Source organism: Narcine bancroftii, chromosome 3, assembly GCF_036971445.1.
Source record: "Narcine bancroftii isolate sNarBan1 chromosome 3, sNarBan1.hap1, whole genome shotgun sequence".
Classification (NCBI taxonomy): domain Eukaryota; kingdom Metazoa; phylum Chordata; class Chondrichthyes; order Torpediniformes; family Narcinidae; genus Narcine; species Narcine bancroftii.
The window spans coordinates 248162012-248189982 of NC_091471.1; the positions used below are offsets into that span (position 1 = coordinate 248162012).

Sequence of the window (27971 nt, forward strand, 5' to 3'; positions counted from 1 at the left end):
ACCCTTGGTACGGCTGGAATCTTGTGATGCTCAGAGCTATCTCCACTGAGTGTCACCAGCTCTGAAGGCCAGGGGTCCTCAGCAGTGATGGAAAAGTTGCAGCATCTTCTCATTGTCACTCTGCTGGGTGTAACAGCCTCTGGCAAAAGCTTTGCAGGTTAGTAGTATTGATGGGCTTCTTATCGTTTGGAGTTTGGGGCAATGGGGCTGGTATGGTGGGGGTAGATGAAAGGGAGATGTAAAGGTACAGTTGAAAGGCCTGGAGAGAGTTGATGTGGCAAAGTTATTTCTCATGGTAATGGAGTCAAGGACAAGAGGGTTTGAGGAGAGCCCATTTAAGATGCAGAAGAATTTTGTTTACCCAGAGAGTGGTGAACCTCTGGAATATGCTGTCACGGGCAGTTGCGGAGGTAGGTTGTTTGGTGTATTAAAGGCAGAGATTGATAGGTATCTGAATAGACAAGGTATCAATGGTTATGGGGAGAATCCAGGGGAGTGGGCCTGAGTGGGAGAATGGATCAGCTCATGATGGAATGTTGAAGTGGATATGGAGTGCCGAATGGCCTACTTCTGCTATATCTTACAGTCATAAGATCTGAGTTGATCAACTGGATATTTGATGTGTGTGGACCACAAGGAATTGGGAGGGATCTGTAGCTCTCCATCATTGGTGGGGTGGGGGGGAGTGCCTTCCACAGTGCCTCACTGTTTTTGTATCCCAGTCTGGCACTAATGTCTGTGGAAGGTCTTCACTGTGATTAATCAATGCACTATTAGTATCGTATTACACGAGCACCGGTTTGTCCTTGAAATTCCTTCATTATTCTACTGATGGTCAAAGCTGAGAAACTGCTATGTTTTTCTGGCCTTTAATTTAAGTTAACCCAGAGTGTAAATTTAAGCTGTTGCTTTTGTGCGAATTGAAATTAACAAAATTTTAATTTATATTAAAAAAAATTTGGACATGCAGCACAGTAACAGCCCACGAGTCCGTGCCGCCCAATTTATGCCCAATTAGCGCACACCCCCAGTACGCTTTGAACGTTGGGAGGAAACCGGAGCCCCCAGGGAAAAACCCACACAGCCACAGGGAGAGCGTACAAACTCCTTACATGGGAGTCAAACCCCAGTCCTGATCGTGGGCGCTGTAAAGGTGTTCCGCTAACTGCTATGCCAACCGTGCCACCGCTTCAGCAAGATGAAGAGAGAGTTGGTACTCCGAATGATGTGGACCATTTCTGTGCAGACTCTGGGCCAACAGGTTGGTCATCCAGGGTAGAATGCAGTGGCATCGCATGTGGCAATGGTAAATTGAACGGTTAAGGTTGAGAAGTATTTGGACAATCAAAGTTCACCTTTAATAAAATTTAAAATCGGACACTTGAACATCATCAGTGGGAGAAAAAGAAGGGTCGACATTTTGGGTTGGAACCCTTCATTAAAGTCATTAGGTGGAGAATTCTGACCTGAGATGACGACCTGTCTCTCTCCCTTATTGATGCTGTTCCCCCAGCAGATTACTTCTTCCTCCTCTGCTTTCAAAGATAATTTTCTTATCATTCTTGCCTTCCATTTTGAAGGCATTCTTTGCGAGCCCGTTCTCCAGAGGAGTATTTCAGATTTATTGTCAGAGTACATACATGAATGACATCACATAGAACCCTGAGATTCTTTTTCCTGTGGGTGAGGCAGAATTACCCTTATGGGCAGTGCAAAAGCGAACACATGTAAACAGATAATAATGTAAACAAACAGACTGCGATACAGAGAGAAAACAAAAATCAATAAAGCGCACAAGTAAAGGTCCTGAAATGAGTCCCTGATGAGTTTGTTGTTGAGGGGTTTGATGGTGGAGGGGGAGCAGCTGTTTGTGAACCTGGTGGGATGAGCCTTGTGGCACCGAGATCTCTTTCCTGATGGGAGAAGCGAGGACAGAGTGTGTGTTGATGGTTGGGATCCTTGATCATTGCTGCTGCTCTCCAATGGCAGCGTTCCCTGTGGATGTTCTCGAAGGCGTGGAGGATTTTATCTGTGATGTCTTGGGCTAGGACCACTAGCATTGGAAGGCTTTATGCTCAGGGGTATTGGTGTCCCCTGTACCAGACCGTGATGCATCTGGTCAGAACACTTTCCACCACACATCTGTAGAAATTTGCCAGGGTTTCCGGTGTCGTACCAAACCTCAGCAAACTCCTGAGGAAGTAGAGGTGCTGATGGGCTTTCTTTGAGACTCCAAGCACACTCAGCAACTGCCCCAATCTCCTTGCAGCTCATTATCCATTTCTGTCCAACTCGTTTGTGAACCAAGGACTTGGATTACCTGACTGGAGAGAGGTGCAGACAGCTGTGACCAGGTAGCACAAGTTCCCCTCATGAAATCTAATGGTTTCGGGACCAAGCTTCAACCCAAAGACTGGTGCACAGAACCTGGACTGATGTTGCAATGCAGTGATGCCACCTTGACACGGGTGCTGTTGTTTGAATCTGACTTTGATCAGGGGCTTTGTCAAAGTTCTTGTGGCCGTAAAGACCATGAAGCATTATGATGTAGTTATCACTACATCAACATCACAGAACAAGACCATCTTGCCATTCATTCACATTTCAATAATCTCGCATCATCTATATTACAATGCAACTTGCATATAAAAAAGATCTTTATTAGATGTAAAGTGCTTTCTTTGGAATGTCTTGAAAAGATGTGCATGGTGTAAGAGAAATACATCTTTTTGCTGCAATTAGCAAAGGGAAGAAAAAATCGATGTTCTGATCTCTCAGAATCTCACCCTGACAGTCTCTCTCTCCCTCCCTGACAGTCTCTCTCTCCCTCCCTGACACTCTCTCTCCCTCCCTGACACCCTCTCTCCCTCCCTGACACCCTCTCTCCCTCCCTGACACCCTCTCTCCCTCCCTGACACCCTCTCTCCCTCCCTGACACCCTCTCTCCCTCCCTGACACCCTCTCTCCCTCCCTGACACCCTCTCTCCCTCCCTGACACCCTCTCTCCCTCCCTGACACCCTCTCTCCCTCCCTGACACCCTCTCTCCCTCCCTGACACCCTCTCTCCCTCCCTGACACCCTCTCTCCCTCCCTGACACCCTCTCTCCCTCCCTGACACCCTCTCTCCCTCCTGACACCCTCTCTCCCTCCCTGACACCCTCTCTCCCTCCCTGACACCCTCTCTCCCTCCCTGACACCCTCTCTCCCTCCCTGACACCCTCTCTCCCTCCCTGACACCCTCTCTCCCTCCCTGACACCCTCTCTCCCTCCCTGACACCCTCTCTCCCTCCCTGACACCCTCTCTCCCTCCCTGACACCCTCTCTCCCTCCCTGACACCCTCTCTCCCTCCCTGACACCCTCTCTCCCTCCCTGACACCCTCTCTCCCTCCCTGACACCCTCTCTCCCTCCCTGACACCCTCTCTCCCTCCCTGACACCCTCTCTCCCTCCCTGACACCCTCTCTCCCTCCCTGACACCCTCTCTCCCTCCCTGACACCCTCTCTCCCTCCCTGACACCCTCTCTCCCTCCCTGACACCCTCTCTCCCTCCCTGACACCCTCTCTCCCTCCCTGACACCCTCTCTCCCTCCCTGACACCCTCTCTCCCTCCCTGACACCCTCTCTCCCTCCCTGACACCCTCTCTCCCTCCCTGACACCCTCTCTCCCTCCCTGACACCCTCTCTCCCTCCCTGACACCCTCTCTCCCTCCCTGACACCCTCTCTCCCTCCCTGACACCCTCTCTCCCTCCCTGACACCCTCTCTCCCTCCCTGACACCCTCTCTCCCTCCCTGACACCCTCTCTCCCTCCCTGACACCCTCTCTCCCTCCCTGACACCCTCTCTCCCTCCCTGACACCCTCTCTCCCTCCCTGACACCCTCTCTCCCTCCCTGACACCCTCTCTCCCTCCCTGACACCCTCTCTCCCTCCCTGACACCCTCTCTCCCTCCCTGACACCCTCTCTCCCTCCCTGACACCCTCTCTCCCTCCCTGACACCCTCTCTCCCTCCCTGACACCCTCTCTCCCTCCCTGACACCCTCTCTCCCTCCCTGACACCCTCTCTCCCTCCCTGACACCCTCTCTCCCTCCCTGACACCCTCTCTCCCTCCCTGACACCCTCTCTCCCTCCCTGACACCCTCTCTCCCTCCCTGACACCCTCTCTCCCTCCCTGACACCCTCTCTCCCTCCCTGACACCCTCTCTCCCTCCCTGACACCCTCTCTCCCTCCCTGACACCCTCTCTCCCTCCCTGACACCCTCTCTCCCTCCCTGACACCCTCTCTCCCTCCCTGACACCCTCTCTCCCTCCCTGACACCCTCTCTCCCTCCCTGACACCCTCTCTCCCTCCCTGACACCCTCTCTCCCTCCCTGACACCCTCTCTCCCTCCCTGACACCCTCTCTCCCTCCCTGACACCCTCTCTCCCTCCCTGACACCCTCTCTCCCTCCCTGACACCCTCTCTCCCTCCCTGACACCCTCTCTCCCTCCCTGACACCCTCTCTCCCTCCCTGACACCCTCTCTCCCTCCCTGACACCCTCTCTCCCTCCCTGACACCCTCTCTCCCTCCCTGACACCCTCTCTCCCTCCCTGACACCCTCTCTCCCTCCCTGACACCCTCTCTCCCTCCCTGACACCCTCTCTCCCTCCCTGACACCCTCTCTCCCTCCCTGACACCCTCTCTCCCTCCCTGACACCCTCTCTCCCTCCCTGACACCCTCTCTCCCTCCCTGACACCCTCTCTCCCTCCCTGACACCCTCTCTCCCTCCCTGACACCCTCTCTCCCTCCCTGACACCCTCTCTCCCTCCCTGACACCCTCTCTCCCTCCCTGACACCCTCTCTCCCTCCCTGACACCCTCTCTCCCTCCCTGACACCCTCTCTCCCTCCCTGACACCCTCTCTCCCTCCCTGACACCCTCTCTCCCTCCCTGACACCCTCTCTCCCTCCCTGACACCCTCTCTCCCTCCCTGACACCCTCTCTCCCTCCCTGACACCCTCTCTCCCTCCCTGACACCCTCTCTCCCTCCCTGACACCCTCTCTCCCTCCCTGACACCCTCTCTCCCTCCCTGACACCCTCTCTCCCTCCCTGACACCCTCTCTCCCTCCCTGACACCCTCTCTCCCTCCCTGACACCCTCTCTCCCTCCCTGACACCCTCTCTCCCTCCCTGACACCCTCTCTCCCTCCCTGACACCCTCTCTCCCTCCCTGACACCCTCTCTCCCTCCCTGACACCCTCTCTCCCTCCCTGACACCCTCTCTCCCTCCCTGACACCCTCTCTCCCTCCCTGACACCCTCTCTCCCTCCCTGACACCCTCTCTCCCTCCCTGACACCCTCTCTCCCTCCCTGACACCCTCTCTCCCTCCCTGACACCCTCTCTCCCTCCCTGACACCCTCTCTCCCTCCCTGACACCCTCTCTCCCTCCCTGACACCCTCTCTCCCTCCCTGACACCCTCTCTCCCTCCCTGACACCCTCTCTCCCTCCCTGACACCCTCTCTCCCTCCCTGACACCCTCTCTCCCTCCCTGACACCCTCTCTCCCTCCCTGACACCCTCTCTCCCTCCCTGACACCCTCTCTCCCTCCCTGACACCCTCTCTCCCTCCCTGACACCCTCTCTCCCTCCCTGACACCCTCTCTCCCTCCCTGACACCCTCTCTCCCTCCCTGACACCCTCTCTCCCTCCCTGACACCCTCTCTCCCTCCCTGACACCCTCTCTCCCTCCCTGACACCCTCTCTCCCTCCCTGACACCCTCTCTCCCTCCCTGACACCCTCTCTCCCTCCCTGACACCCTCTCTCCCTCCCTGACACCCTCTCTCCCTCCCTGACACCCTCTCTCCCTCCCTGACACCCTCTCTCCCTCCCTGACACCCTCTCTCCCTCCCTGACACCCTCTCTCCCTCCCTGACACCCTCTCTCCCTCCCTGACACCCTCTCTCGCCCTGACACCCTCTCTCGCCCTGACACCCTCTCTCGCCCTGACACCCTCTCTCGCCCTGACACCCTCTCTCGCCCTGACACCCTCTCTCGCCCTGACACCCTCTCTCGCCCTGACACCCTCTCTCGCCCTGACACCCTCTCTCGCCCTGACACCCTCTCTCGCCCTGACACCCCCTCTCCTCCCTGACACCCCCTCTCCCTCCCTGACACCCCCTCTCGCCCTGACACCCCCTCTCGCCCTGACACCCCCTCTCGCCCTGACACCCCCTCTCGCCCTGACACCCCCTCTCGCCCTGACACCCTCTCTCGCCCTGACACCCTCTCTCGCCCTGACACCCTCTCTCGCCCTGACACCCTCTCTCGCCCTGACACCCTCTCTCGCCCTGACACCCTCTCTCGCCCTGACACCCTCTCTCGCCCTGACACCCTCTCTCGCCCTGACACCCTCTCTCGCCCTGACACCCTCTCTCGCCCTGACACCCCTCTCTCGCCCTGACACCCTCTCTCGCCCTGACACCCCCTCTCGCCCTGACACCCCCTCTCGCCCTGACACCCCCTCTCGCCCTGACACCCCCTCTCGCCCTGACACCCCCTCTCGCCCTGACACCCCCTCTCGCCCTGACACCCCCTCTCGCCCTGACACCCCCTCTCGCCCTGACACCCCCTCTCGCCCTGACACCCCCTCTCGCCCTGACACCCCCTCTCGCCCTGACACCCCCTCTCGCCCTGACACCCCCTCTCGCCCTGACACCCCCTCTCGCCCTGACACCCCCTCTCGCCCTGACACCCCCTCTCGCCCTGACACCCCCTCTCGCCCTGACACCCCCTCTCGCCCTGACACCCCCTCTCGCCCTGACACCCCCTCTCGCCCTGACACCCCTCTCTCGCCCTGACACCCTCTCTCGCCCTGACACCCTCTCTCGCCCTGACACCCTCTCTCGCCCTGACACCCTCTCTCGCCCTGACACCCTCTCTCGCCCTGACACCCTCTCTCGCCCTGACACCCTCTCTCGCCCTGACACCCTCTCTCGCCCTGACACCCTCTCTCCGCCCTGACACCCTCTCTCCCTCCCTGACACCCCTCTCCCTCCCTGACACCCTCTCTCCCTCCCTGACACCCTCTCTCCCTCCCTGACACCCTCTCTCCCTCCCTGACACCCTCTCTCCCTCCCTGACACCCTCTCTCCCTCCCTGACACCCTCTCTCCCTCCCTGACACCCTCTCTCCCTCCCTGACACCCTCTCTCCCTCCCTGACACCCTCTCTCCCTCCCTGACACCCTCTCTCCCTCCCTGACACCCTCTCTCCCTCCCTGACACCCTCTCTCCCTCCCTGACACCCTCTCTCCCTCCCTGACACCCTCTCTCCCTCCCTGACACCCTCTCTCCCTCCCTGACACCCTCTCTCCCTCCCTGACACCCTCTCTCCCTCCCTGACACCCTCTCTCCCTCCCTGACACCCTCTCTCCCTCCCTGACACCCTCTCTCCCTCCCTGACACCCTCTCTCCCTCCCTGACACCCTCTCTCCCTCCCTGACACCCTCTCTCCCTCCCTGACACCCTCTCTCCCTCCCTGACACCCTCTCTCCCTCCCTGACACCCTCTCTCCCTCCCTGACACCCTCTCTCCCTCCCTGACACCCTCTCTCCCTCCCTGACACCCTCTCTCCCTCCCTGACACCCTCTCTCCCTCCCTGACACCCTCTCTCCCTCCCTGACACCCTCTCTCCCTCCCTGACACCCTCTCTCCCTCCCTGACACCCTCTCTCCCTCCCTGACACCCTCTCTCCCTCCCTGACACCCTCTCTCCCTCCCTGACACCCTCTCTCCCTCCCTGACACCCTCTCTCCCTCCCTGACACCCTCTCTCCCTCCCTGACACCCTCTCTCCCTCCCTGACACCCTCTCTCCCTCCCTGACACCCTCTCTCCCTCCCTGACACCCTCTCTCCCTCCCTGACACCCTCTCTCCCTCCCTGACACCCTCTCTCCCTCCCTGACACCCTCTCTCCCTCCCTGACACCCTCTCTCCCTCCCTGACACCCTCTCTCCCTCCCTGACACCCTCTCTCCCTCCCTGACACCCTCTCTCCCTCCCTGACACCCTCTCTCCCTCCCTGACACCCTCTCTCCCTCCCTGACACCCTCTCTCCCTCCCTGACACCCTCTCTCCCTCCCTGACACCCTCTCTCCCTCCCTGACACCCTCTCTCCCTCCCTGACACCCTCTCTCCCTCCCTGACACCCTCTCTCCCTCCCTGACACCCTCTCTCCCTCCCTGACACCCTCTCTCCCTCCCTGACACCCTCTCTCCCTCCCTGACACCCTCTCTCCCTCCCTGACACCCTCTCTCCCTCCCTGACACCCTCTCTCCCTCCCTGACACCCTCTCTCCCTCCCTGACACCCTCTCTCCCTCCCTGACACCCTCTCTCCCTCCCTGACACCCTCTCTCCCTCCCTGACACCCTCTCTCCCTCCCTGACACCCTCTCTCCCTCCCTGACACCCTCTCTCCCTCCCTGACACCCTCTCTCCCTCCCTGACACCCTCTCTCCCTCCCTGACACCCTCTCTCCCTCCCTGACACCCTCTCTCCCTCCCTGACACCCTCTCTCCCTCCCTGACACCCTCTCTCCCTCCCTGACACCCTCTCTCCCTCCCTGACACCCTCTCTCCCTCCCTGACACCCTCTCTCCCTCCCTGACACCCTCTCTCCCTCCCTGACACCCTCTCTCCCTCCCTGACACCCTCTCTCCCTCCCTGACACCCTCTCTCCCTCCCTGACACCCTCTCTCCCTCCCTGACACCCTCTCTCCCTCCCTGACACCCTCTCTCCCTCCCTGACACCCTCTCTCCCTCCCTGACACCCTCTCTCCCTCCCTGACACCCTCTCTCCCTCCCTGACACCCTCTCTCCCTCCCTGACACCCTCTCTCGCCTCGACACCCTCTCTCGCCCTCGACACCCTCTCTCGCCCTCACACCCTCTCTCGCCCTCACACCCTCTCTCGCCCTCACACCCTCTCTCGCCCTCACACCCTCTCTCGCCCTCACACCCTCTCTCGCCCTCACACCCTCTCTCGCCCTCACACCCTCTCTCGCCCTCACACCCTCTCTCGCCCTCACACCCTCTCTCGCCCTCACACCCTCTCTCGCCCTCACACCCTCTCTCGCCCTCACACCCTCTCTCGCCCTCACACCCTCTCTCGCCCTCACACCCTCTCTCGCCCTCACACCCTCTCTCGCCCTCACACCCTCTCTCGCCCTCACACCTCTCTCGCCCTCACACCCTCTCTCGCCCTCACACCCTCTCTCGCCCTCACACCCTCTCTCGCCCTCACACCCTCTCTCGCCCTCACACCCTCTCTCGCCCTCACACCCTCTCTCGCCCTCACACCCTCTCTCGCCCTCACACCCTCTCTCGCCCTCACACCCTCTCTCGCCCTCACACCCTCTCTCGCCCTCACACCCTCTCTCGCCCTCACACCCTCTCTCGCCCTCACACCCTCTCTCGCCCTCACACCCTCTCTCGCCCTCACACCCTCTCTCGCCCTCACACCCTCTCTCGCCCTCACACCCTCTCTCGCCCTCACACCCTCTCTCGCCCTCACACCCTCTCTCGCCCTCACACCCTCTCTCGCCCTCACACCCTCTCTCGCCCTCACACCCTCTCTCGCCCTCACACCCTCTCTCGCCCTCACACCCTCTCTCGCCCTCACACCCTCTCTCGCCCTCACACCCTCTCTCGCCCTCACACCCTCTCTCGCCCTCACACCCTCTCTCGCCCTCACACCCTCTCTCGCCCTCACACCCTCTCTCGCCCTCACACCCTCTCTCGCCCTCACACCCTCTCTCGCCCTCACACCCTCTCTCGCCCTCACACCCTCTCTCGCCCTCACACCCTCTCTCGCCCTCACACCCTCTCTCGCCCTCACACCCTCTCTCGCCCTCACACCCTCTCTCGCCCTCACACCCTCTCTCGCCCTCACTCCCTCTCTCGCCCTCACACCCTCTCTCGCCCTCACACCCTCTCTCGCCCTCACTCCCTCTCTCGCCCTCACTCCCTCTCTCGCCCTCACTCCCTCTCTCGCCCTCACTCCCTCTCTCGCCCTCACTCCCTCTCTCGCCCTCACTCCCTCTCTCGCCCTCACTCCCTCTCTCGCCCTCACTCCCTCTCTCGCCCTCACTCCCTCTCTCGCCCTCACTCCCTCTCTCGCCCTCACTCCCTCTCTCGCCCTCACTCCCTCTCTCGCCCTCACACCCTCTCTCGCCCTCACACCCTCTCTCGCCCTCACACCCTCTCTCGCCCTCACACCCTCTCTCGCCCTCACACCCTCTCTCGCCCTCACACCCTCTCTCGCCCTCACACCCTCTCTCGCCCTCACACCCTCTCTCGCCCTCACACCCTCTCTCGCCCTCACACCCTCTCTCGCCCTCACACCCTCTCTCGCCCTCACACCCTCTCTCGCCCTCACACCCTCTCTCGCCCTCACACCCTCTCTCGCCCTCACACCCTCTCTCGCCCTCACACCCTCTCTCGCCCTCACACCCTCTCTCGCCCTCACACCCTCTCTCGCCCTCACACCCTCTCTCGCCCTCACACCCTCTCTCGCCCTCACACCCTCTCTCGCCCTCACACCCTCTCTCGCCCTCACACCCTCTCTCGCCCTCACACCCTCTCTCGCCCTCACACTCCCTCTCTCGCCCTCACTCCCTCTCTCGCCCTCACTCCCTCTCTCGCCCTCACTCCCTCTCTCGCCCTCACTCCCTCTCTCGCCCTCACTCCCTCTCTCGCCCTCACTCCCTCTCTCGCCCTCACTCCCTCTCTCGCCCTCACATCCCTCTCTCGCCCTCACTCCCTCTCTCGCCCTCACTCCCTCTCTCGCCCTCACACCCTCTCTCGCCCTCACACCCTCTCTCGCCCTCACACCCTCTCTCGCCCTCACACCCTCTCTCGCCCTCACACCCTCTCTCGCCCTCACACCCTCTCTCGCCCTCACACCCTCTCTCGCCCTCACACCCTCTCTCGCCCTCACACCCTCTCTCGCCCTCACACCCTCTCTCGCCCTCACACCCTCTCTCGCCCTCACACCCTCTCTCGCCCTCACACCCTCTCTCGCCCTCACACCCTCTCTCGCCCTCACACCCTCTCTCGCCCTCACACCCTCTCTCGCCCTCACACCCTCTCTCGCCCTCACACCCTCTCTCGCCCTCACACCCTCTCTCGCCCTCACACCCTCTCTCGCCCTCACACCCTCTCTCGCCCTCACACCCTCTCTCGCCCTCACACCCTCTCTCGCCCTCACACCCTCTCTCGCCCTCACACCCTCTCTCGCCCTCACACCCTCTCTCGCCCTCACACCCTCTCTCGCCCTCACACCCTCTCTCGCCCTCACACCCTCTCTCGCCCTCACACCCTCTCTCGCCCTCACACCCTCTCTCGCCCTCACACCCTCTCTCGCCCTCACACCCTCTCTCGCCCTCACACCCTCTCTCGCCCTCACACCCTCTCTCGCCCTCACACCCTCTCTCGCCCTCACACCCTCTCTCGCCCTCACACCCTCTCTCGCCCTCACACCCTCTCTCGCCCTCACACCCTCTCTCGCCCTCACACCCTCTCTCGCCCTCACACCCTCTCTCGCCCTCACACCCTCTCTCGCCCTCACACCCTCTCTCGCCCTCACACCCTCTCTCGCCCTCACACCCTCTCTCGCCCTCACACCCTCTCTCGCCCTCACACCCTCTCTCGCCCTCACACCCTCTCTCGCCCTCACACCCTCTCTCGCCCTCACACCCTCTCTCGCCCTCACACCCTCTCTCGCCCTCACACCCTCTCTCGCCCTCACACCCTCTCTCGCCCTCACACCCTCTCTCGCCCTCACACCCTCTCTCGCCCTCACACCCTCTCTCGCCCTCACACCCTCTCTCGCCCTCACACCCTCTCTCGCCCTCACACCCTCTCTCGCCCTCACACCCTCTCTCGCCCTCACACCCTCTCTCGCCCTCACACCCTCTCTCGCCCTCACACCCTCTCTCGCCCTCACACCCTCTCTCGCCCTCACACCCTCTCTCGCCCTCACACCCTCTCTCGCCCTCACACCCTCTCTCGCCCTCACACCCTCTCTCGCCCTCACACCCTCTCTCGCCCTCACACCCTCTCTCGCCCTCACACCCTCTCTCGCCCTCACACCCTCTCTCGCCCTCACACCCTCTCTCGCCCTCACACCCTCTCTCTCTCGCCCTCACACCCTCTCTCTCTCGCCCTCACACCCTCTCTCTCTCGCCCTCACACCCTCTCTCTCTCGCCCTCACACCCTCTCTCTCTCGCCCTCACACCCTCTCTCTCTCGCCCTCACACCCTCTCTCTCTCGCCCTCACACCCTCTCTCTCTCGCCCTCACACCCTCTCTCTCTCGCCCTCACACCCTCTCTCTCTCGCCCTCACACCCTCTCTCTCTCGCCCTCACACCCTCTCTCTCTCGCCCTCACACCCTCTCTCTCTCGCCCTCACACCCTCTCTCTCTCGCCCTCACACCCTCTCTCTCTCGCCCTCACACCCTCTCTCTCTCGCCCTCACACCCTCTCTCTCTCGCCCTCACACCCTCTCTCTCTCGCCCTCACACCCTCTCTCTCTCGCCCTCACACCCTCTCTCTCTCGCCCTCACACCCTCTCTCTCTCGCCCTCACACCCTCTCTCTCTCGCCCTCACACCCTCTCTCTCTCGCCCTCACACCCTCTCTCTCTCGCCCTCACACCCTCTCTCTCTCGCCCTCACACCCTCTCTCTCTCGCCCTCACACCCTCTCTCTCTCGCCCTCACACCCTCTCTCTCTCGCCCTCACACCCTCTCTCTCTCGCCCTCACACCCTCTCTCTCTCGCCCTCACACCCTCTCTCTCTCGCCCTCACACCCTCTCTCTCTCGCCCTCACACCCTCTCTCTCTCGCCCTCACACCCTCTCTCTCTCGCCCTCACACCCTCTCTCTCTCGCCCTCACACCCTCTCTCTCTCGCCCTCACACCCTCTCTCTCTCGCCCTCACACCCTCTCTCTCTCGCCCTCACACCCTCTCTCTCTCGCCCTCACACCCTCTCTCTCTCGCCCTCACACCCTCTCTCTCTCGCCCTCACACCCTCTCTCTCTCGCCCTCACACCCTCTCTCTCTCGCCCTCACACCCTCTCTCTCTCGCCCTCACACCCTCTCTCTCTCGCCCTCACACCCTCTCTCTCTCGCCCTCACACCCTCTCTCTCTCGCCCTCACACCCTCTCTCTCTCGCCCTCACACCCTCTCTCTCTCGCCCTCACACCCTCTCTCTCTCGCCCTCACACCCTCTCTCTCTCGCCCTCACACCCTCTCTCTCTCGCCCTCACACCCTCTCTCTCTCTCCCTGACACTCTCTCTCTCTCTCTCTCATGTGGAAAAAGTTGGCAGGGCAGTGATGCTTTAATCAGTTTAATAGGTTACTGAAACTCAAAAGTCCAAAATGTGGAGAATGTGATTGGTAATGTGAAACTGCTGTTTGAGTCAGCAACGAGGAAGCAAAGTCTGAGGGAAGGGAGCAGCAACTATTTTGTTGCATTTTATAATGTTTAATAAAATTACAAACTGACCTCTAACAAGCTTCACATAATGCATGTAAACTGTTAAATGCGGCTTGAAATGGTCTGGTCTCTTGGAACTTTGAACTGAGCTTCCTGCCTGGAGCTTATTCATGCTCAATAATTTAAAACAAGAAGTTCTGAAAATACAGAAAAGGAATCTGAAATACTGGGGGCAGCAGTGACTGCTCTGAATTCCTCGAATCAACCGATACTCCTTAACCTGATGTGACTTGAGTTGATGCTTTCAAATGTGGGCCTTTTCCTTTGTGTATGCCATCTGTTAAACACTCTCTATTGCTCTCTTTGTGACTGTTCTTCGTTGTCTGCCTATCTCTCTCTGGAGATTGTTACCTGGTCTCCTTTATCCCTCCTTTGAAGGAAATAATTGTGGAGTGAGTCAGTGGTGAAGGTGAAGAGGTTAGACGGCTCTTTTTCAAATAAAAAATGTAACGATCAAGATGAAAAAGGGCAGTCAATGCTTTAATCATTAATTTAACATTTTATTTTTCCCCGAGCGAACAATTTATTCTCTGGACTTGAGTTTTGGATTGGGCTTACTCCAACTAAATGCTCTCCTTTTGATACATTTAGCCTGCCAGCTTTCTGAGCTACAAAAGGGAGCATTAGGGCTCCTGCGACAATATCCCACCTGAGACACTGAGAATTAGCCTCAAGATTTGGGGGAGCAGGTTTAGGACGGAGGTGTGGACAGTGGGGAAAACCCCCTCCTGCCACAGAAGAGACTGGTACTCGACACCCCACCCCTTCCTTATCCAGGAGTGGTGTGGATGCTGTGATTTTTCAAGGCCAATTGTCTCAGTTGCAGAGCATTGCTGCAGGTGTCCCTTGGTCCAACTAACCGAGGCGGAGCATGCAGTTTGTATTCCAATGACCCCCACTCTGGCTCCACGTGATGGAGTTGATGCTGAAATTGCCTGGGCAGCTCACTGCTGTACATTTTGTTGTGAACTGTAGCCGCTGTGTGTCCATGGAGGGGGCAGTGAATATTGAGAGTAATGGATTGGCTACAAGAGGGTGGCCTTCTCATTGATCGTGTTGAGCTCTTTGTGAGATTGGAGCCTCATTCTCCAAACAAAGGCATGCTCTCCAAAAGACTATGGGAAGATGAACAATGACCCATTAATTTCAATAAACCGAACTCCTGACTTGCATTTGTCCATAATGTTTATGTCTGGTCCAAATATATTTCTGGACAGTGGTGACTCCCAGTACGTTGATGCTAAACGCTTTTGAATATCAATGAGTCTCTGCTGCTGAAGATGGTCATTGACTCAGTCTTGTATGGTGCTAATTACTTTCCCCAAACTGAGGGAAGATGTTCGTCCATTCTGCATTTGGTTCCTTCCATGCTGAGGGGATGACATTGTGAGCACTGAACCCAGCTCACTAAATTATGCAAGTGATCGGCACCGCGAGGTGCATTTGCCTCCCTGGATAGTGGGAAAGAAGTAAAGGTAGAAGGACGGATGTTGCATCTCATGGAGAGAAGTTGATGGAGATGGAAGAGTAAACCAGGGAGTTACTGTGGGAACATTGGCTAGGGGGTGGGAGTGGGAATGCAGGTTTGAACCTGGAGCTCTGGTTGCCAATGGATTTAACAGGTGTCTGTGGGAACGCTGGAGTTGAATCCATGGACACTCAGTGACTCTAAAGAGACTCTTTCTCCTATTGATAGAAGCGGAGAATCCACAGGTTTACTTCTCTTTGGTGGGAAATAATTTTTTTTTTAACCTCTGTCCTAAACCTGCTCCCCCAAATCTTGAGGCCTTGTCCCCAAGTTATCATCTCACCTACCAGTGGAAACTACTTTCCTGCCTCTATCTTATCATTCCCTTTCATAATTTTATCTATCCCTATAAGATTTTCTCTCATAAATCAGAATTCAATGAGTACAGTCCCAGGCAACTTGCTTTCTCCTCACAGGCTAACCTCGTCTCTGTGCACCTTCTCCACACCATCATCCAAGCCAGTATTCCCTTTCTCAAAAGTTGAAACCAGAACTGTCGATGTGGTGCGACCTCACCAATATCCTATACAGTTGCAGCAGAACCTCTCTGCCCTTAAATGTTCCTTTTACTCCTTGAATACCTTTTGCTCCAGCCAGCTAGCTTCATACACTCCCAGGCCTCTTTACATCAGCCATTCTCAACCTTTTCTTTCTGACTTTGGCCTCCTTGGGATCTCTGCACAAAGTTTATGGGCCCCCTTCCTTGTGAAGCTGTCAAGTTTAGTTGGTTTCTTCTGCACTTCTCTCCTACTGACTAAATTAAAAATGTTATGATTTCAGTCTGTGCCCCCTCCCCTTAAATGTGATGTGGCCCACCATTATACTCAATCTGCCAGACCTTTGCTCACCTTTTCTGTCTACATCTATTTGCAAGCTCCCTGCATCACCTTCTGCACAATTTGCTTCTCCACCCAATTTAGTGTGGTCAGAAAACCTGGATGGATCACACCAGGTCCCCGCATCCAATAACACACACGTACAGTATACAGGTATTCCCCGACTTACGACCCTGTTCAGTTCTGACCAACGTATCATCTCTCTAAATGGACGTTTTATCATTCGTCAAATACAACACGGCGGCCACCAAGGCCAGCTCTCATGTGAGGTTGCCCATCATAGGTGGGCATAGGTGGCACTGCCATAGGTGCTGTTGACCATAGATGGGTTCCTACTTTCACCCCAAGAGTGTAATTTTTATATTTGCAAGTATTTATACGGTGTTTCTTTTTTGGTCGCATGTACGCAAGTTGAAGGGTCAGGGACTAACTGTATATAGTGAGCAGTTGTGGGCCTTGCACTGACCCCTAAGGCATGCCACTCGTCAAGGATTGTCAACCAGAGAAGCACCCATTTATCCCAACTCTCTGCTTTCTATTGGTTGGCTTATGCTCTTTCTATGCTAACACGTTACCCCCAACTCCACGCATCTTTATCTTATGGATAAGTCTTCTACACAGCACCTTACAGAACACTTTCAGGAAATCCAAGTACACAAATCCACCTGATCCCCTCTATCCTATAGATTCTTTCTCTTAATTAATTAACCAACAAGTTGGTTAATGCTTATGCTGGGACATTTGCAGATAGATTGAAATTCTATAGTTCTCCTCATGTCAATGCAATTGCAAATGTGGCTTTCCAGCGGCTAAACTTTGTGAGATGTTTGAGGAGATTCGGTATGTCACAGAAGACTCCAGAAAACTTCTACAGGTGGACCGTGGAGAACATCCTGGCTGATTGCATCACTCTGGTGTAGAGGTGCCAATGTTCAAGACAAGAAAAAAAACTCCAGAAGGTTGTTAACTCAGCCTGCGACATCATGGACACCAGACTCCATCAAGGTGGTGTCTTAAGAAAACAGTTCTACCCTCCAGGATCCCCACCACTCTGGCCATGCCCTCTTCACTCTGCTGCTCTCAGGGAAAAGGTACAGGAGCCTGAAGATGAGCCCTTGGCAGCTTCTTCCCCGCTGCCATCAGATTCCTGAATGATCAATGAACCAAGGTCACCGCCTGACTTTGAATTTTCATGCACTATTTTTATTTATTGTGGTAATACAGTTTATATGAATGTGACGCTGTCACAAAACATCGAATTTTGTGACTTGTTCGTGACAATAAATTCTGATTCTGACCAAGGACAGCAAACACTCTGGAATGTGGGTTGTCCTAGTACCGGTGGTCTTACTTGATGAATTTCTGACAGTTTTGTTTCTCTCTGGAATCATGTGATTTAAATGAAATGAGTTGGGGTGGGGGGTGGGGAGAGAATCAAAACTGGAAATACCTTGGAGTCTGTGTAATTGGTCCACAATATGGTGAGTCATGTATGAACACATCATTGCTTAATGCTGATGGGATGATGTTTGCTGCCAAGAAGGTGACTGTTTTGAGATTGATTAATATCAGATAACGTTGGAGAATTTAAAACCACATGTTTGTATGTTCGGAGAGCTCCTGGATCCCCCACGGGCCTGATAACAAATAAAGGGAAATGGCTTAAAGAAAAGTCGGTGTCTTTCGTTCCTCAGGAGAGCACACTGCTGATTCAGATCTCCCCCCAGGATCTGGATCGAGGATCTACCCTGATCCTCTAAGAGCACCAGCAATTTTGTCAAACACGCCGTTCCCTTCCTGAATCCATCCTGCTTCTGCCCGGGGACACTTTCTATTTCCGATCCCAGAGGGGTGTTGATGGGAATATGACAGAGTTGATGTTAGAAGGGTGCAAGAAAATAAGCAGAAGGGGTATTGACTGAGGGTGTTGCTCCCCTGAGAACTAGCATGGCCTGATGGACTGAATAGCTTTCAGTTTTGTCATCATAAATGAGATTCACGGAATCTTAGCAAATTAGACAGCATCCAGGGAAAGAGAAATAGACACCAGTCTTTGACCTGAAACATTGACTCTCTCTTTTAACAGTTGTTGCTCGATTGCCGAGAGCTACAGATTTCAGATCCCACGATGGCCTCATACTGTCAAACCAAGACCACCCATAACTTGGTGGACCAGCACCTAATTTTGCATCTGGGCCCTCTCCAATGGGATAGGGTTAACACTGACCTCCAGTTGCTGCTAGACCACTCACTCTTCTCCCTCTCTTCCCCATCCCCCTGTCATCTTTCCTCCAGCCTTCCATTCAGAGCCATCCCCCCTCCCCCTGTTTACTGGTGTGCCCTCCCTCCCTTATTCACCTATTACCTATTCAGTGCGAACTAGAAGGGCCAAATTGGCCTGTTTCCGTGCTGTCATTGTTGTATGGTTACATCCATTCTGAAATATGACCAATCCTTCAGTCACAATTACGGTCGTAAGAAGGGACTACTTGTAGTTAAAACCTCTTGCCTGTGAGTCCGTGCTCCTCACTTTTCCCCTCCCCCACACCATTTTGTTCGGATGCCTGTCTACATTTTGTTCATACCTTGATGAATGGCTCAAAGATGAAACGTTAGTTATGTATCTTTATCTTCGCTACATAAAATATACTGTTTGACCAGTGATGTCTTTTTACTTCAATCACGGTGTTCTACTCAGATTTCAGTGTATGCAGCTTTTTAAATGTTCAGTTCCAGTTGATACATTTTTTAAACAAAAATCCTTTGAACTTTTCATCACAGAGAATAACACAACTTCGCCAAGCACAACAACGATGGAATCCAAAGTGCCAGTAAGTCGTTTTTTTAAACTTTGTTACCCATCGAGGTTTAATGTCATGCATGTTGGCAGCTTCATCCTTGGAGTATTGAGTGAAGGTTAGGTTTTTATAGGGGTTTAATGTCTTGTTTTATTTTGCTACGTCTTCAGGTAAAGGTGGGGTCGCTGCTGTGGCCGCTGCCTCATTGTCATTGAAAATGCTGATAACAATTACCAGAGTGGAATGTTGTGCAGGTGTGAGACATTTCCAAGATGTCTATATTCTTGGTGCTTCTGTTGCATTATTAATGTTTTTTTTGGCTGAAAAAATTAACATAATTACTACTCGTGTGGTTGTTCACACTGCGGACTGAAAGTCCCTGAGTGCAGCAGAGTGGGTGACCGTCAATGAATTTTTCTGGTACGATTTACACTGCAGGCTTCCTCCAAAAAGTTGTCGGGGTCCTGCAGGATAAATCACCGGTGCAGGAATTGACTCAAAATTCCCGCACATTCCTTTTAAGACGGCCCGTGTAGCGGCAAAATTCCTTGATTGTGCCGTTACATGCCTGCAGTCTGAAAACCATAATTGTAGACAAATGCTGGTTTGTCTTGTACTGTGAGAAGTGTAATCCTCTCGTAAAATGACCCCTGGCTCTTTGGAGATTCCTGTACTCATGAACTCCCTTCCAGACAAAGTCTTGGATTGTGCAGGTCTGGATCAACCTGTGTCCAGTGGTTTCTGGCCAATGCCAGGCCTGTGGCCACCTGACTTGCTTCAAGTCTGGGAGGGATGAATGGTTACACTGGACAACAAATCTTTTCAAAAGGTTGGCTTCCTGAAAAAAAATTGGGGATTATGATAGACAACTTCAAGCTGAACACAAAGATAATTTCAGATTTGCTGTATCATGTAGGAAGTTGGAGAAACATTAAATTAACTTTGATTGAATTTAGCATGTCCAATTGCATAATGATGCTGACATATTGCATTAGTTCAACTGATCAAAAAATGTTTTGCTGCTGATTTTCATTTGTACACAGCATCTGATGCCTCTCATGTCAGTGTCCAGCAATAGTCGGCCAGCATTGATGGATTCCAGTTGCCCTGATACTGCTTTTCCATGGTCGCAATGTCCTGGTGAAACCTTTCACTGTGTTCGTCACTGACCACACCAAGATCAGCAGGGAGGACGTCCAAGTGCAAACGTAGAAAATGAATTTTCAATGACATGTTGTACTTCATGGTTTTATATGCTTGAAGTAGACTTAAAATATGACAGGAAATCAAAAACATGTTGTATCTTTAAACAAATGAAAAATTTGAAGGTGTTGTTCATGATAAGGAATTCAAAATCCATAAAATTACCTGAAAGTGTTCAGGAAGGAAAATCTTTGTTGTGCTGTGTGTTTACCATTTCTGTCCCTGGCTGGAATTGGGTGCCTTCTTTATACAGTGGAAGTGTCGTTGAGAAGCTCTCCAATGACAGTGTGGACAATGAGAAGTAAATGCTGGGAGAACTGGGGGAATACTTTGTGAATTGATGTTTGCTTTTTGTCAGGAATTGGGTGGGAGGTCAGCGAACGGTATCAATAAGCACACTGTGTAGAGGGATTACTGTGAGGAATGTGGGCTTAGTGATGTTGGGATAGAGGACACTGGAGGGGAAGTGTCTTAACTGACCTGTGGTTATTCTGAATTTTAACAGGTTGCCGCCATTGCGGCCCCTTGCGTGATCGGGGGTGTCTTGCTCATTGCCATCCTCCTCACTGTGGTTATCGTAAAGCTGAAGGGAAAGCGGAGGGAAGAGGGTACATACAATCCAAGCCAACAGGAGCAGATTGGAGCGCGAACGCAGGTTAATCACGGGCTGAAGCTGCCACCTGAGGAAAGGCTCATCTAGACAAGCTCCCGCCACAGAGATGCCACTGCTGGAGTCGGTCATACTCAAAGTCTGTTTCTTTAAGAATGTCCTTGAGAGATTCTCTGACCGTTTGCATAGATCTCTTTATGGTGGGGGGGGTAAAAGTTTGGAGTTCATTAGTTGACAGTATTTCCCTTTTACCAAGAAACCTTTTAAAGATCGTCTCTGGAACAATGCCCTAAGATACCATCACAAAAGTTGTACTGATCTGCTGTGATAACATCAGAACAGATTTGGGGATCATTGGTCCAAGGCGATCGTTGCACAGGGGAGGTGAGCTGAATTGCAACTGGTGGTACATATTCTTGAAATTAGAAATAGACTCAGAACCAAAACAGCATCTGTCCCATCGGTGAAATCGCGGTGCAGAGGGGAAAGTTTGTCTCGGTAGTAGTACAACTTGGCAGTTCCACTAATATTCCTGTTTCCTCCCCATTGATACGATGAAGATGTGTCAATGAGTTAATGGTTCTTGGTAGAAAGTTATGGATTTCAATCGTGTTCTTGGCAACAGGAGAGGCCTTCATTGCCTCAATTTCTATGAAAAACGTTATTTAAAAAAAAAGATTGCCAGGATTCTTTGGTTTAACCTGTTGTGAGGAGGCACAGACTCTGGTGTGGGACCAGCTTTACATTTGCCTGTCCCCCTGCTACACCGTTTCACTGAGTACCCCTAGTAGACTCTTTTTAGCCAAGTGGAGACAGACACTGGAAGATGGGTGAAAAAGCAATGTGTGCACAAAGAATCCCAAGGTATGCAGGTTGCAGCTGAGGTGGTAAAGATAAATGTTAATGCATCAACTGTAAATTTTGAAACTCATTCTTCTGTTACTGATTTTGATGTAACTGTTCTGCACTAGTTAAATATTTATATTTTTAAAAAATGAGCCTAAAATGAAAGACCTCCCGTTCCAAGATTCCCATTTTCTGGATCACAACTACTTTTAGCTGGCATGGGAACACGTGAAGTAGAATGCAAATGTAAATCTCTTTAAGGCTTGTTGTGTGGACACTGGATTATATTGGGACAAGAGACTGCTGCTATCTATCTGAACTCTGCCTGAAATACTGCAGAAATTGAACACATTAAGATATTTTTCCTCTAGTATTTCACCTTATTTTTAAAGAAATTGTACACTGTCATAGCTAGTATGAAATTTGTTCAGAAAATCATGTTCACTGTTTTTATAAAATTTCAATAAATAATAGAATCAGATTCTTTGTAATGAGGGCATTTATCATCTCAGCAGGGGCTGGACAAAGAGAAACTCGACGTAGCAACCTGATTAAGACATTCAATTTAATTTCATGTCATATTTTCAGTTGAAGGGGACAAAATCTAGCTCTAGTGATCCTGACCCATAAATTTTGATTCAGTTGAACAATCGTCATGTGTACTGCAAAAATGTCAATTTGTATTGAGGATTAAAAAATTAGCAATGAAAGTTCTATTTGCTAATAAATTGATGGGTTTTTTTTCTGCTATGGACCAGGTTACTAGGGTCTAAACACAGTTTCAATTGATGCTTGTGCTGGGAGGTTAAGTCTTCACAAACCTCCTACATAATCAATTCCAGATCAATTTGAATCAAAAAATCTGAGATGCTGGAAATCATAAATATATATTTAAAAAACAATGCTGGAAGCATCCAAGCAGGGTGAGAAGTAGTTGGTAAATCAACTCGAGTGCTTTTCATCAGAACTGGAAAAAGTTTTGATCTTTATAAATATGGGAAACAATTGGTGATCGCTAACCATGATTCTCCAGCCTTTTTTAACTGACCATTTCAATATTTTTTTGGATTTAGTGGTTCTTAAATGATCTTTTGTGCCAATTTTTAGTCTGATAAGATTTTTTTTTCCATGGCATGGATTGACCAACTGGGCTATTTCAATTAATTCAGTGTTTTCCAGGCATTTATCTACAATCTTTATATTAGATCAGTTGCAATTGGTCAAACAACTGCCACTGCCCTCAATTTCCAGTCATACAGCAATGGGAACAGGCCCTTTGGCCCATAGAGCCTGCTCCGCCATCTGTAATTGTTCTATGGATCTGAACCTCAACCTATCCTATCTATCTATCAGTGTATTTTTTTTCTTAGAAGCTGCATAGTACCTGCAACAACCACCTCCAGCAGCCCATTGCATACACTCACCAATTTATGTGTGTGTATAAAGAAAAACAGTCACCCCTCAGGCTACTATTAAATCTCTCTACCCCTCCCCCCAACCTTAAACCTGTGTCCCCCGGGTTCTCAATTCTGCTACTTTGGACAAAAGAATGTGCTTTCACCCAATCTGTTCTCATGATTTTGAAGACCTCTGAGATCATCCCTCATCCTCTTGTGCTACAAGGAATAATGCTTTTACCTGGTCAGTCTCTCCCTCAGGTCCTTGAATCCTGGTAACATCCTTGTAAATCTTCTCTGCACCCTCTCCAACTTGACATCTTTCCTGTAGCACTGAACACAGTATTCCAAATGGGGTCACACCATCATCTCGTACAAATCAATTTGACCTCCTTGCTTCTATTCTCAATGCTCCGAGAGCCTTATTGACCACCCTATCTACCACTTTTAAGGTACTATGTATCTGCCCGCCTAGATCCCTCTACTCTGCAACACTCCCCAGATCCCTACTACTCACTGTGTAGATCAGGGGTGGCCAACCTTTGAATTTTTAATTTAGACATACAGCATGTTAACAATCCATTTCGGCCCACGAGTATGTTCTAGGGGTGTAGGTTAATTATGTGACTCGGACCCGTGGGCTGAAATGGCCTGTTACCATGCTGTAAAAATTAAAAGGTTGGCCACCCTTGGTGTAGGTCACACTAAACCTCCAAAATGCAAAACCTCACATTCCTCTCTCAAGTTCAATCAACCATTTCTCCTACCCAACCAGTCAGGATCCTGGCAACACCCCTCACCATCTCCAATACTAGTCACTTTAGGATCATTTGTAAACTTGTTAATCAGTCCATGTACATTTTCATATGGATCATTGATATCAGATGAATAGCAATGGGCCCAACACCAAACCCTGTAGCACGTGGCTACTCACAGGCTTCCGTCATCTGCTTCCTTCTAATGAAACTAATTTTCTATTCAATTTGCGATCTCACCTTGGCTCCCAAACGATCTAACCTGCTAGGGCAGTCCACAGTACGGAACCTTATCAAATCCCTTGCTGAAACTTTTATATACATTTACAGCTCTGTCCTTGATCACGTCAAAAAACCTCCATCAGCTTTGTGAGATGTACAAAACTGTGCTGACTACGACTAATCCGTCTTTGTCTATCCAAGTGTACGTCACCCTTCTCCCTTCGAATATTCTAGCCAACCACAGGCATAGAGAACGTTTTACTTCCTTTTTTGGAATGCATCAGACACTGAGGAAGCTGGGTCACTCCGTCCGATGTGGTACAGAAGTAAATGTGCAAATGAGTTACAATTTAGGCTTGCTGCGTAGAAGGAGGGTTATTTGTGTCCTTAACCTTGCATGACGATTGCTTTTGGCCAAATCAGGAAGGTGTTAGAAGGAGATTTCAGCCCCCACAAAGTACCAAGGGTGCCACACTATTGGAGAGGGAGTATTTTAGATGATGTTATCATTTAGCCATCAATTCAAAAGTGAATTGGGGGGTGGTAGGGAAGGCAGGAAGATTTTCATACAGGTCAATAATTATCACTCATTTACTGCTTTTTTTAAAAAAAGATTTTTTTTCTTGCTATGTGTCGAATAACAGTGCTCATACTTCAAAAGATTGGTTGTAGTTTGAAATGTCCTCAACTTATGAAAGATGTTACACATTTCTCTCTAATGGAACATTTCCTACCTGAACAGAGCTGGTCCTGTTATGGTCAGCAGGCCAAACACCACATGGGAGCCATACAGCCAATCCAGGCTGCACTATCCATTTAATCCCAGTTCTTTCCCTGATGCCTAATAAATATTTACGCATCCTGGAACTCATTATCGAGTGGTGATTGTTCCATTTTGAAATGGGTGATTGCTAAAATATCTATTTTTTGCAAGACCTTTCTGATTTTCTACAATCATGTGATCTTTTCTGCTGGGGGTGGGGGGAGAGAAAGAAAATAACAATCCCAGCTTCACATCCCTCCATTTAGCTGAATTCTTGGTGTGGGTACAATTCTGTTAATCAACTTCGAACCTTGAATCCTTGAAAGAATAGAATTGGACACAATCCTCCGTTTGAGCTCGATCAGAGGCTTGCAACAGTTTGGCAGAACATGGTTTTTCAACATGTGTGAAAGTAAAGTTTCCCCCTCTGCTTTTTGTCCAGGTTTTCTTGCCACCATCAAAGCTTTGTTCATATGAACATAGCTAAAACTAAGTCATTGTTAAATTGGTTTGCATTATCACCTCTATCTCATATTTGTGGATTGGAAAATCTGCCTTGTTTCTGGTTGTTGTGATACCTTTTTACTACAACTGGGCCCGTCTGCTGCTCTCAATTTAGAATATTGTATATGCAGTTGTATAGGACGATCCTTAAAATTTTCACCTTTAAAAAAAAAAAATCAGGTCATCCTATATGCCATGTCTTACCTTGACGATGAAGTCGCATCTTCTGGCTGGCTCCGACGTAATCTCGTGCATGCCCCGTTAGTTATTTGCGAATTCTCAGCACTCCGCTGGTCTGGACTGCTGTACAGGCTTTAAATGGCCTGTATGGGAGCTGACAGAGCTTTATTTTAAAATATCCAAATAAAATTTAAATGATAATTTGGTGTTTAAAATATTGCGATTTGCTTTTAACAGCATCCACTGGTTAGTTGTAAGTGCCAGACTTTTTTTGGGGGGAGGGTTTCTTGTTCAAAGGTTATCGCTCAAAACCAACATTTTAGGTGGAAATTCCAGGGGGCGACCTATACACGAATCGTCCTATATGACGGCATATACGCTAATCCAAATAACTCTGGATAACCTTTGAATGTCAGCACCCTCTCGCATCCACCCTCCCCATCAGTTCTGTCCCAAAAAAAGGCTTGCTTTTCTGTAATTCAATGGCACAAAGTAAACCACATATCAAATGGCCTCATCTTGACCTTTCTATTCATTTTCTCTGTGGTGAGTGTTAATTGGACACAGTACGTGGCCCATTTTGAGACAGGGAAGAGTGATGCTACACAATAATTGGTACTAATATTCGTTCATTTAGGAAGCTTGGGCCACCACTATTGGGAAAAAGTTGCTGAGGTCCTAGGATTCGAATCTCTTTTTCAACTCTGACACCTTTCTGGTTGTTGTGATACCTGGATCATTCTCTGTTGCTAATGCAGAGACGGGCTTCTGTTCTGTGTGCTCCGCAGGTGATGATTCATCTGCTAGCTTCACATGGGTGGAGGTCTCGGGGAGGTGTTTGCCTGGTTCTTCTTTGCACTCATTTTTTCCACCTCTGCTCAAGGCTCCAGGTGCCAAAAAGGATGTTGGGCGGAATTTTCCTCTGGTGGTCTCAGCCTTTTGCTCCCCAGCTTGAAAGTAGGACAACACTGATTGCTCGCTTGGGGCAGCTACCTCTTCACTGATGGCAGGGACTAAGGGGCCTCTGGGAGAGTCCAGCTCACTGAAGGCCTGTATAGTAGGCTCAGTGTCCTGATCACTGGAACTTTCCTCCTTCATAGTATGGTCAGAGTCTTCTGCCCTGCCTTCAAAACCCTGCGATGTTGGCCTACCTCTCAGCCCTGTGGTCGGCGAGGGTGGAGGTGCCAGCTCATTCTTGCTGGCTCCATCAGGTCTTCCTGTCAAGCAAGGTGTGGGAGTTGCAGCCTGTTCCATCTCTACTTCCTGCCCTTTGTGGAGCTGGGATTCTCCTCTCTGCTCACTCACCCTGTGGGGGCCCAAGTCTTGAATCAAAATTCCATTTCTTGCCTTGCTCACATCCAGCTCCGAGGCTCTGTTTTCAGCTAATGTTCCCCTGAGTTGTGTTAGTGAGGATCCTTTATCCCAGTGAATCCCTGTACACTTCTCATTGGCTTTGACAGAAGGGGACTCTTCCAATGCTCCAGGGCTCTCTGAAATATTGTTGCAATCCAAAGGCTGCAACTCGGGAGATCCTCTATTTTCATCATGACTTGAAAGACTCCCAGAATCTACGAGCTCTGGTTGGCTGGTGGACACAGAAGACAAGTCTGACGTTTCCTCCAACGAGGCTGACAGGGACTTCATACACTCTGTGGAACCCTCAAAACGCCACATCCGGGGTCTCACTGGCTCAGACTCTCTCCTGCTCTTACAGTTGATGTTCTCCTCGCTGGGGTTAGTACACTTCACCTGCAGACACAGGGACATAAATAAAAAATGGCAACAGGGCAGCACGGTTGGCATAGCGGACAGCGCAATGCTGTTACAGCATCAGCGACCTGGCTTTGAATCTGCCGCTGACTGCAAGGAGTTCAAAATGTACTGGGGGTTGGAGGTTAATTAATGGGCTCATGGGCCGAAAGCAGGTGCCTGTTACCACGCTGTATGTCTAGATTTTATTTTTATATTAAATTTGTTTTAATTTAAAATTTACTTTGAAATTAAAAGAGCTGCTCTCAGTAAAAGAGATTCCAAAGCTATTGTTGGAAAAGTCAACACAATTCACTTTATGGGGAAGAATACTTGTCATCTGTACACAGTCATGTAAAGGGTGGACTTTGAGACACTAAGTTACAGCAGGATCACCACAGGTAGTGCTGCTCTCAGTAACTCTGGCTGCAAGCAGATTGCACCTTCTCCCTCCATCGGTAATGGTTCTCACCACATTCTAAAGACTTGATAGTTGGTAAATTAATTGGCCACTGTAAATTAACCCTAATGTAGGTGACTGGTTCGGTTGATAGGCATTTGAATGAGAATGAGTTACAGGAAAAAGGGTAAGGAGATTGAGCTGGGAACTCAATAGTCATAAGAACATAGCAGAAGAGTCTCTGGGAAGCGAGGTGAAGGCAACAAACACAAGAGCATAGATTGAGCAGGAGTAGGCTATTTGGCTCGACGAGCCTGCTCCGCCATTTAACTCCATACCATTAATTCCTCTAGAGCGCATCGGATGTCCCCCAAAGTTTCTCAACATGATTATCCAACTGCACGAAAACCAACAAGGTCGGGTCAGATACAGCAATGAGCTCTCTGAACCCTTCTCCATTAACAATGGCGTGAAGCAAGGCTGTGTTCTGGCACCAACCCTCTTTTCAATCTTCTTCAGCATGATGCTGAACCAAGCCATGAAAGACCCCAACAATGAAGACGCTGTTTACATCCGGTACCGCACGGATGGCAGTCTCTTCAATCTGAGGCGCCTGCAAGCTCACACCAAGACACAAGAGAAACTT

General features: G+C 51.9%; 2 protein-coding genes across 5 annotated transcripts in view; one reads left to right on the plus strand and one right to left on the minus strand.

Annotated features, from left to right (window-relative positions):
• On the plus strand, window positions 1–21836 carry LOC138758494 (protein crumbs homolog 3-like). The gene is made up of 3 exons (XM_069927468.1): window positions 1–157; window positions 18680–18729; window positions 20405–21836. Exons 1-3 carry the CDS (start codon window positions 88–90, stop codon window positions 20597–20599), a joined length of 315 nt encoding a protein of 104 aa, XP_069783569.1. The 5' UTR covers window positions 1–87; the 3' UTR covers window positions 20600–21836.
• dennd1c (DENN domain containing 1C) overlaps window positions 18506–27971 on the minus strand; it is a 107645-nt gene continuing 98179 nt past the window's right edge. For all 4 annotated transcript variants that reach the window (XM_069927453.1, XM_069927451.1, XM_069927452.1 and 1 more), the window contains one exon: window positions 18506–26925. In XM_069927453.1, coding sequence (XP_069783554.1) covers window positions 25855–26925 — 1071 coding nt within the window. In that variant the 3' untranslated portion in view covers window positions 18506–25854. The remainder of the gene's footprint in view (window positions 26926–27971) is intronic.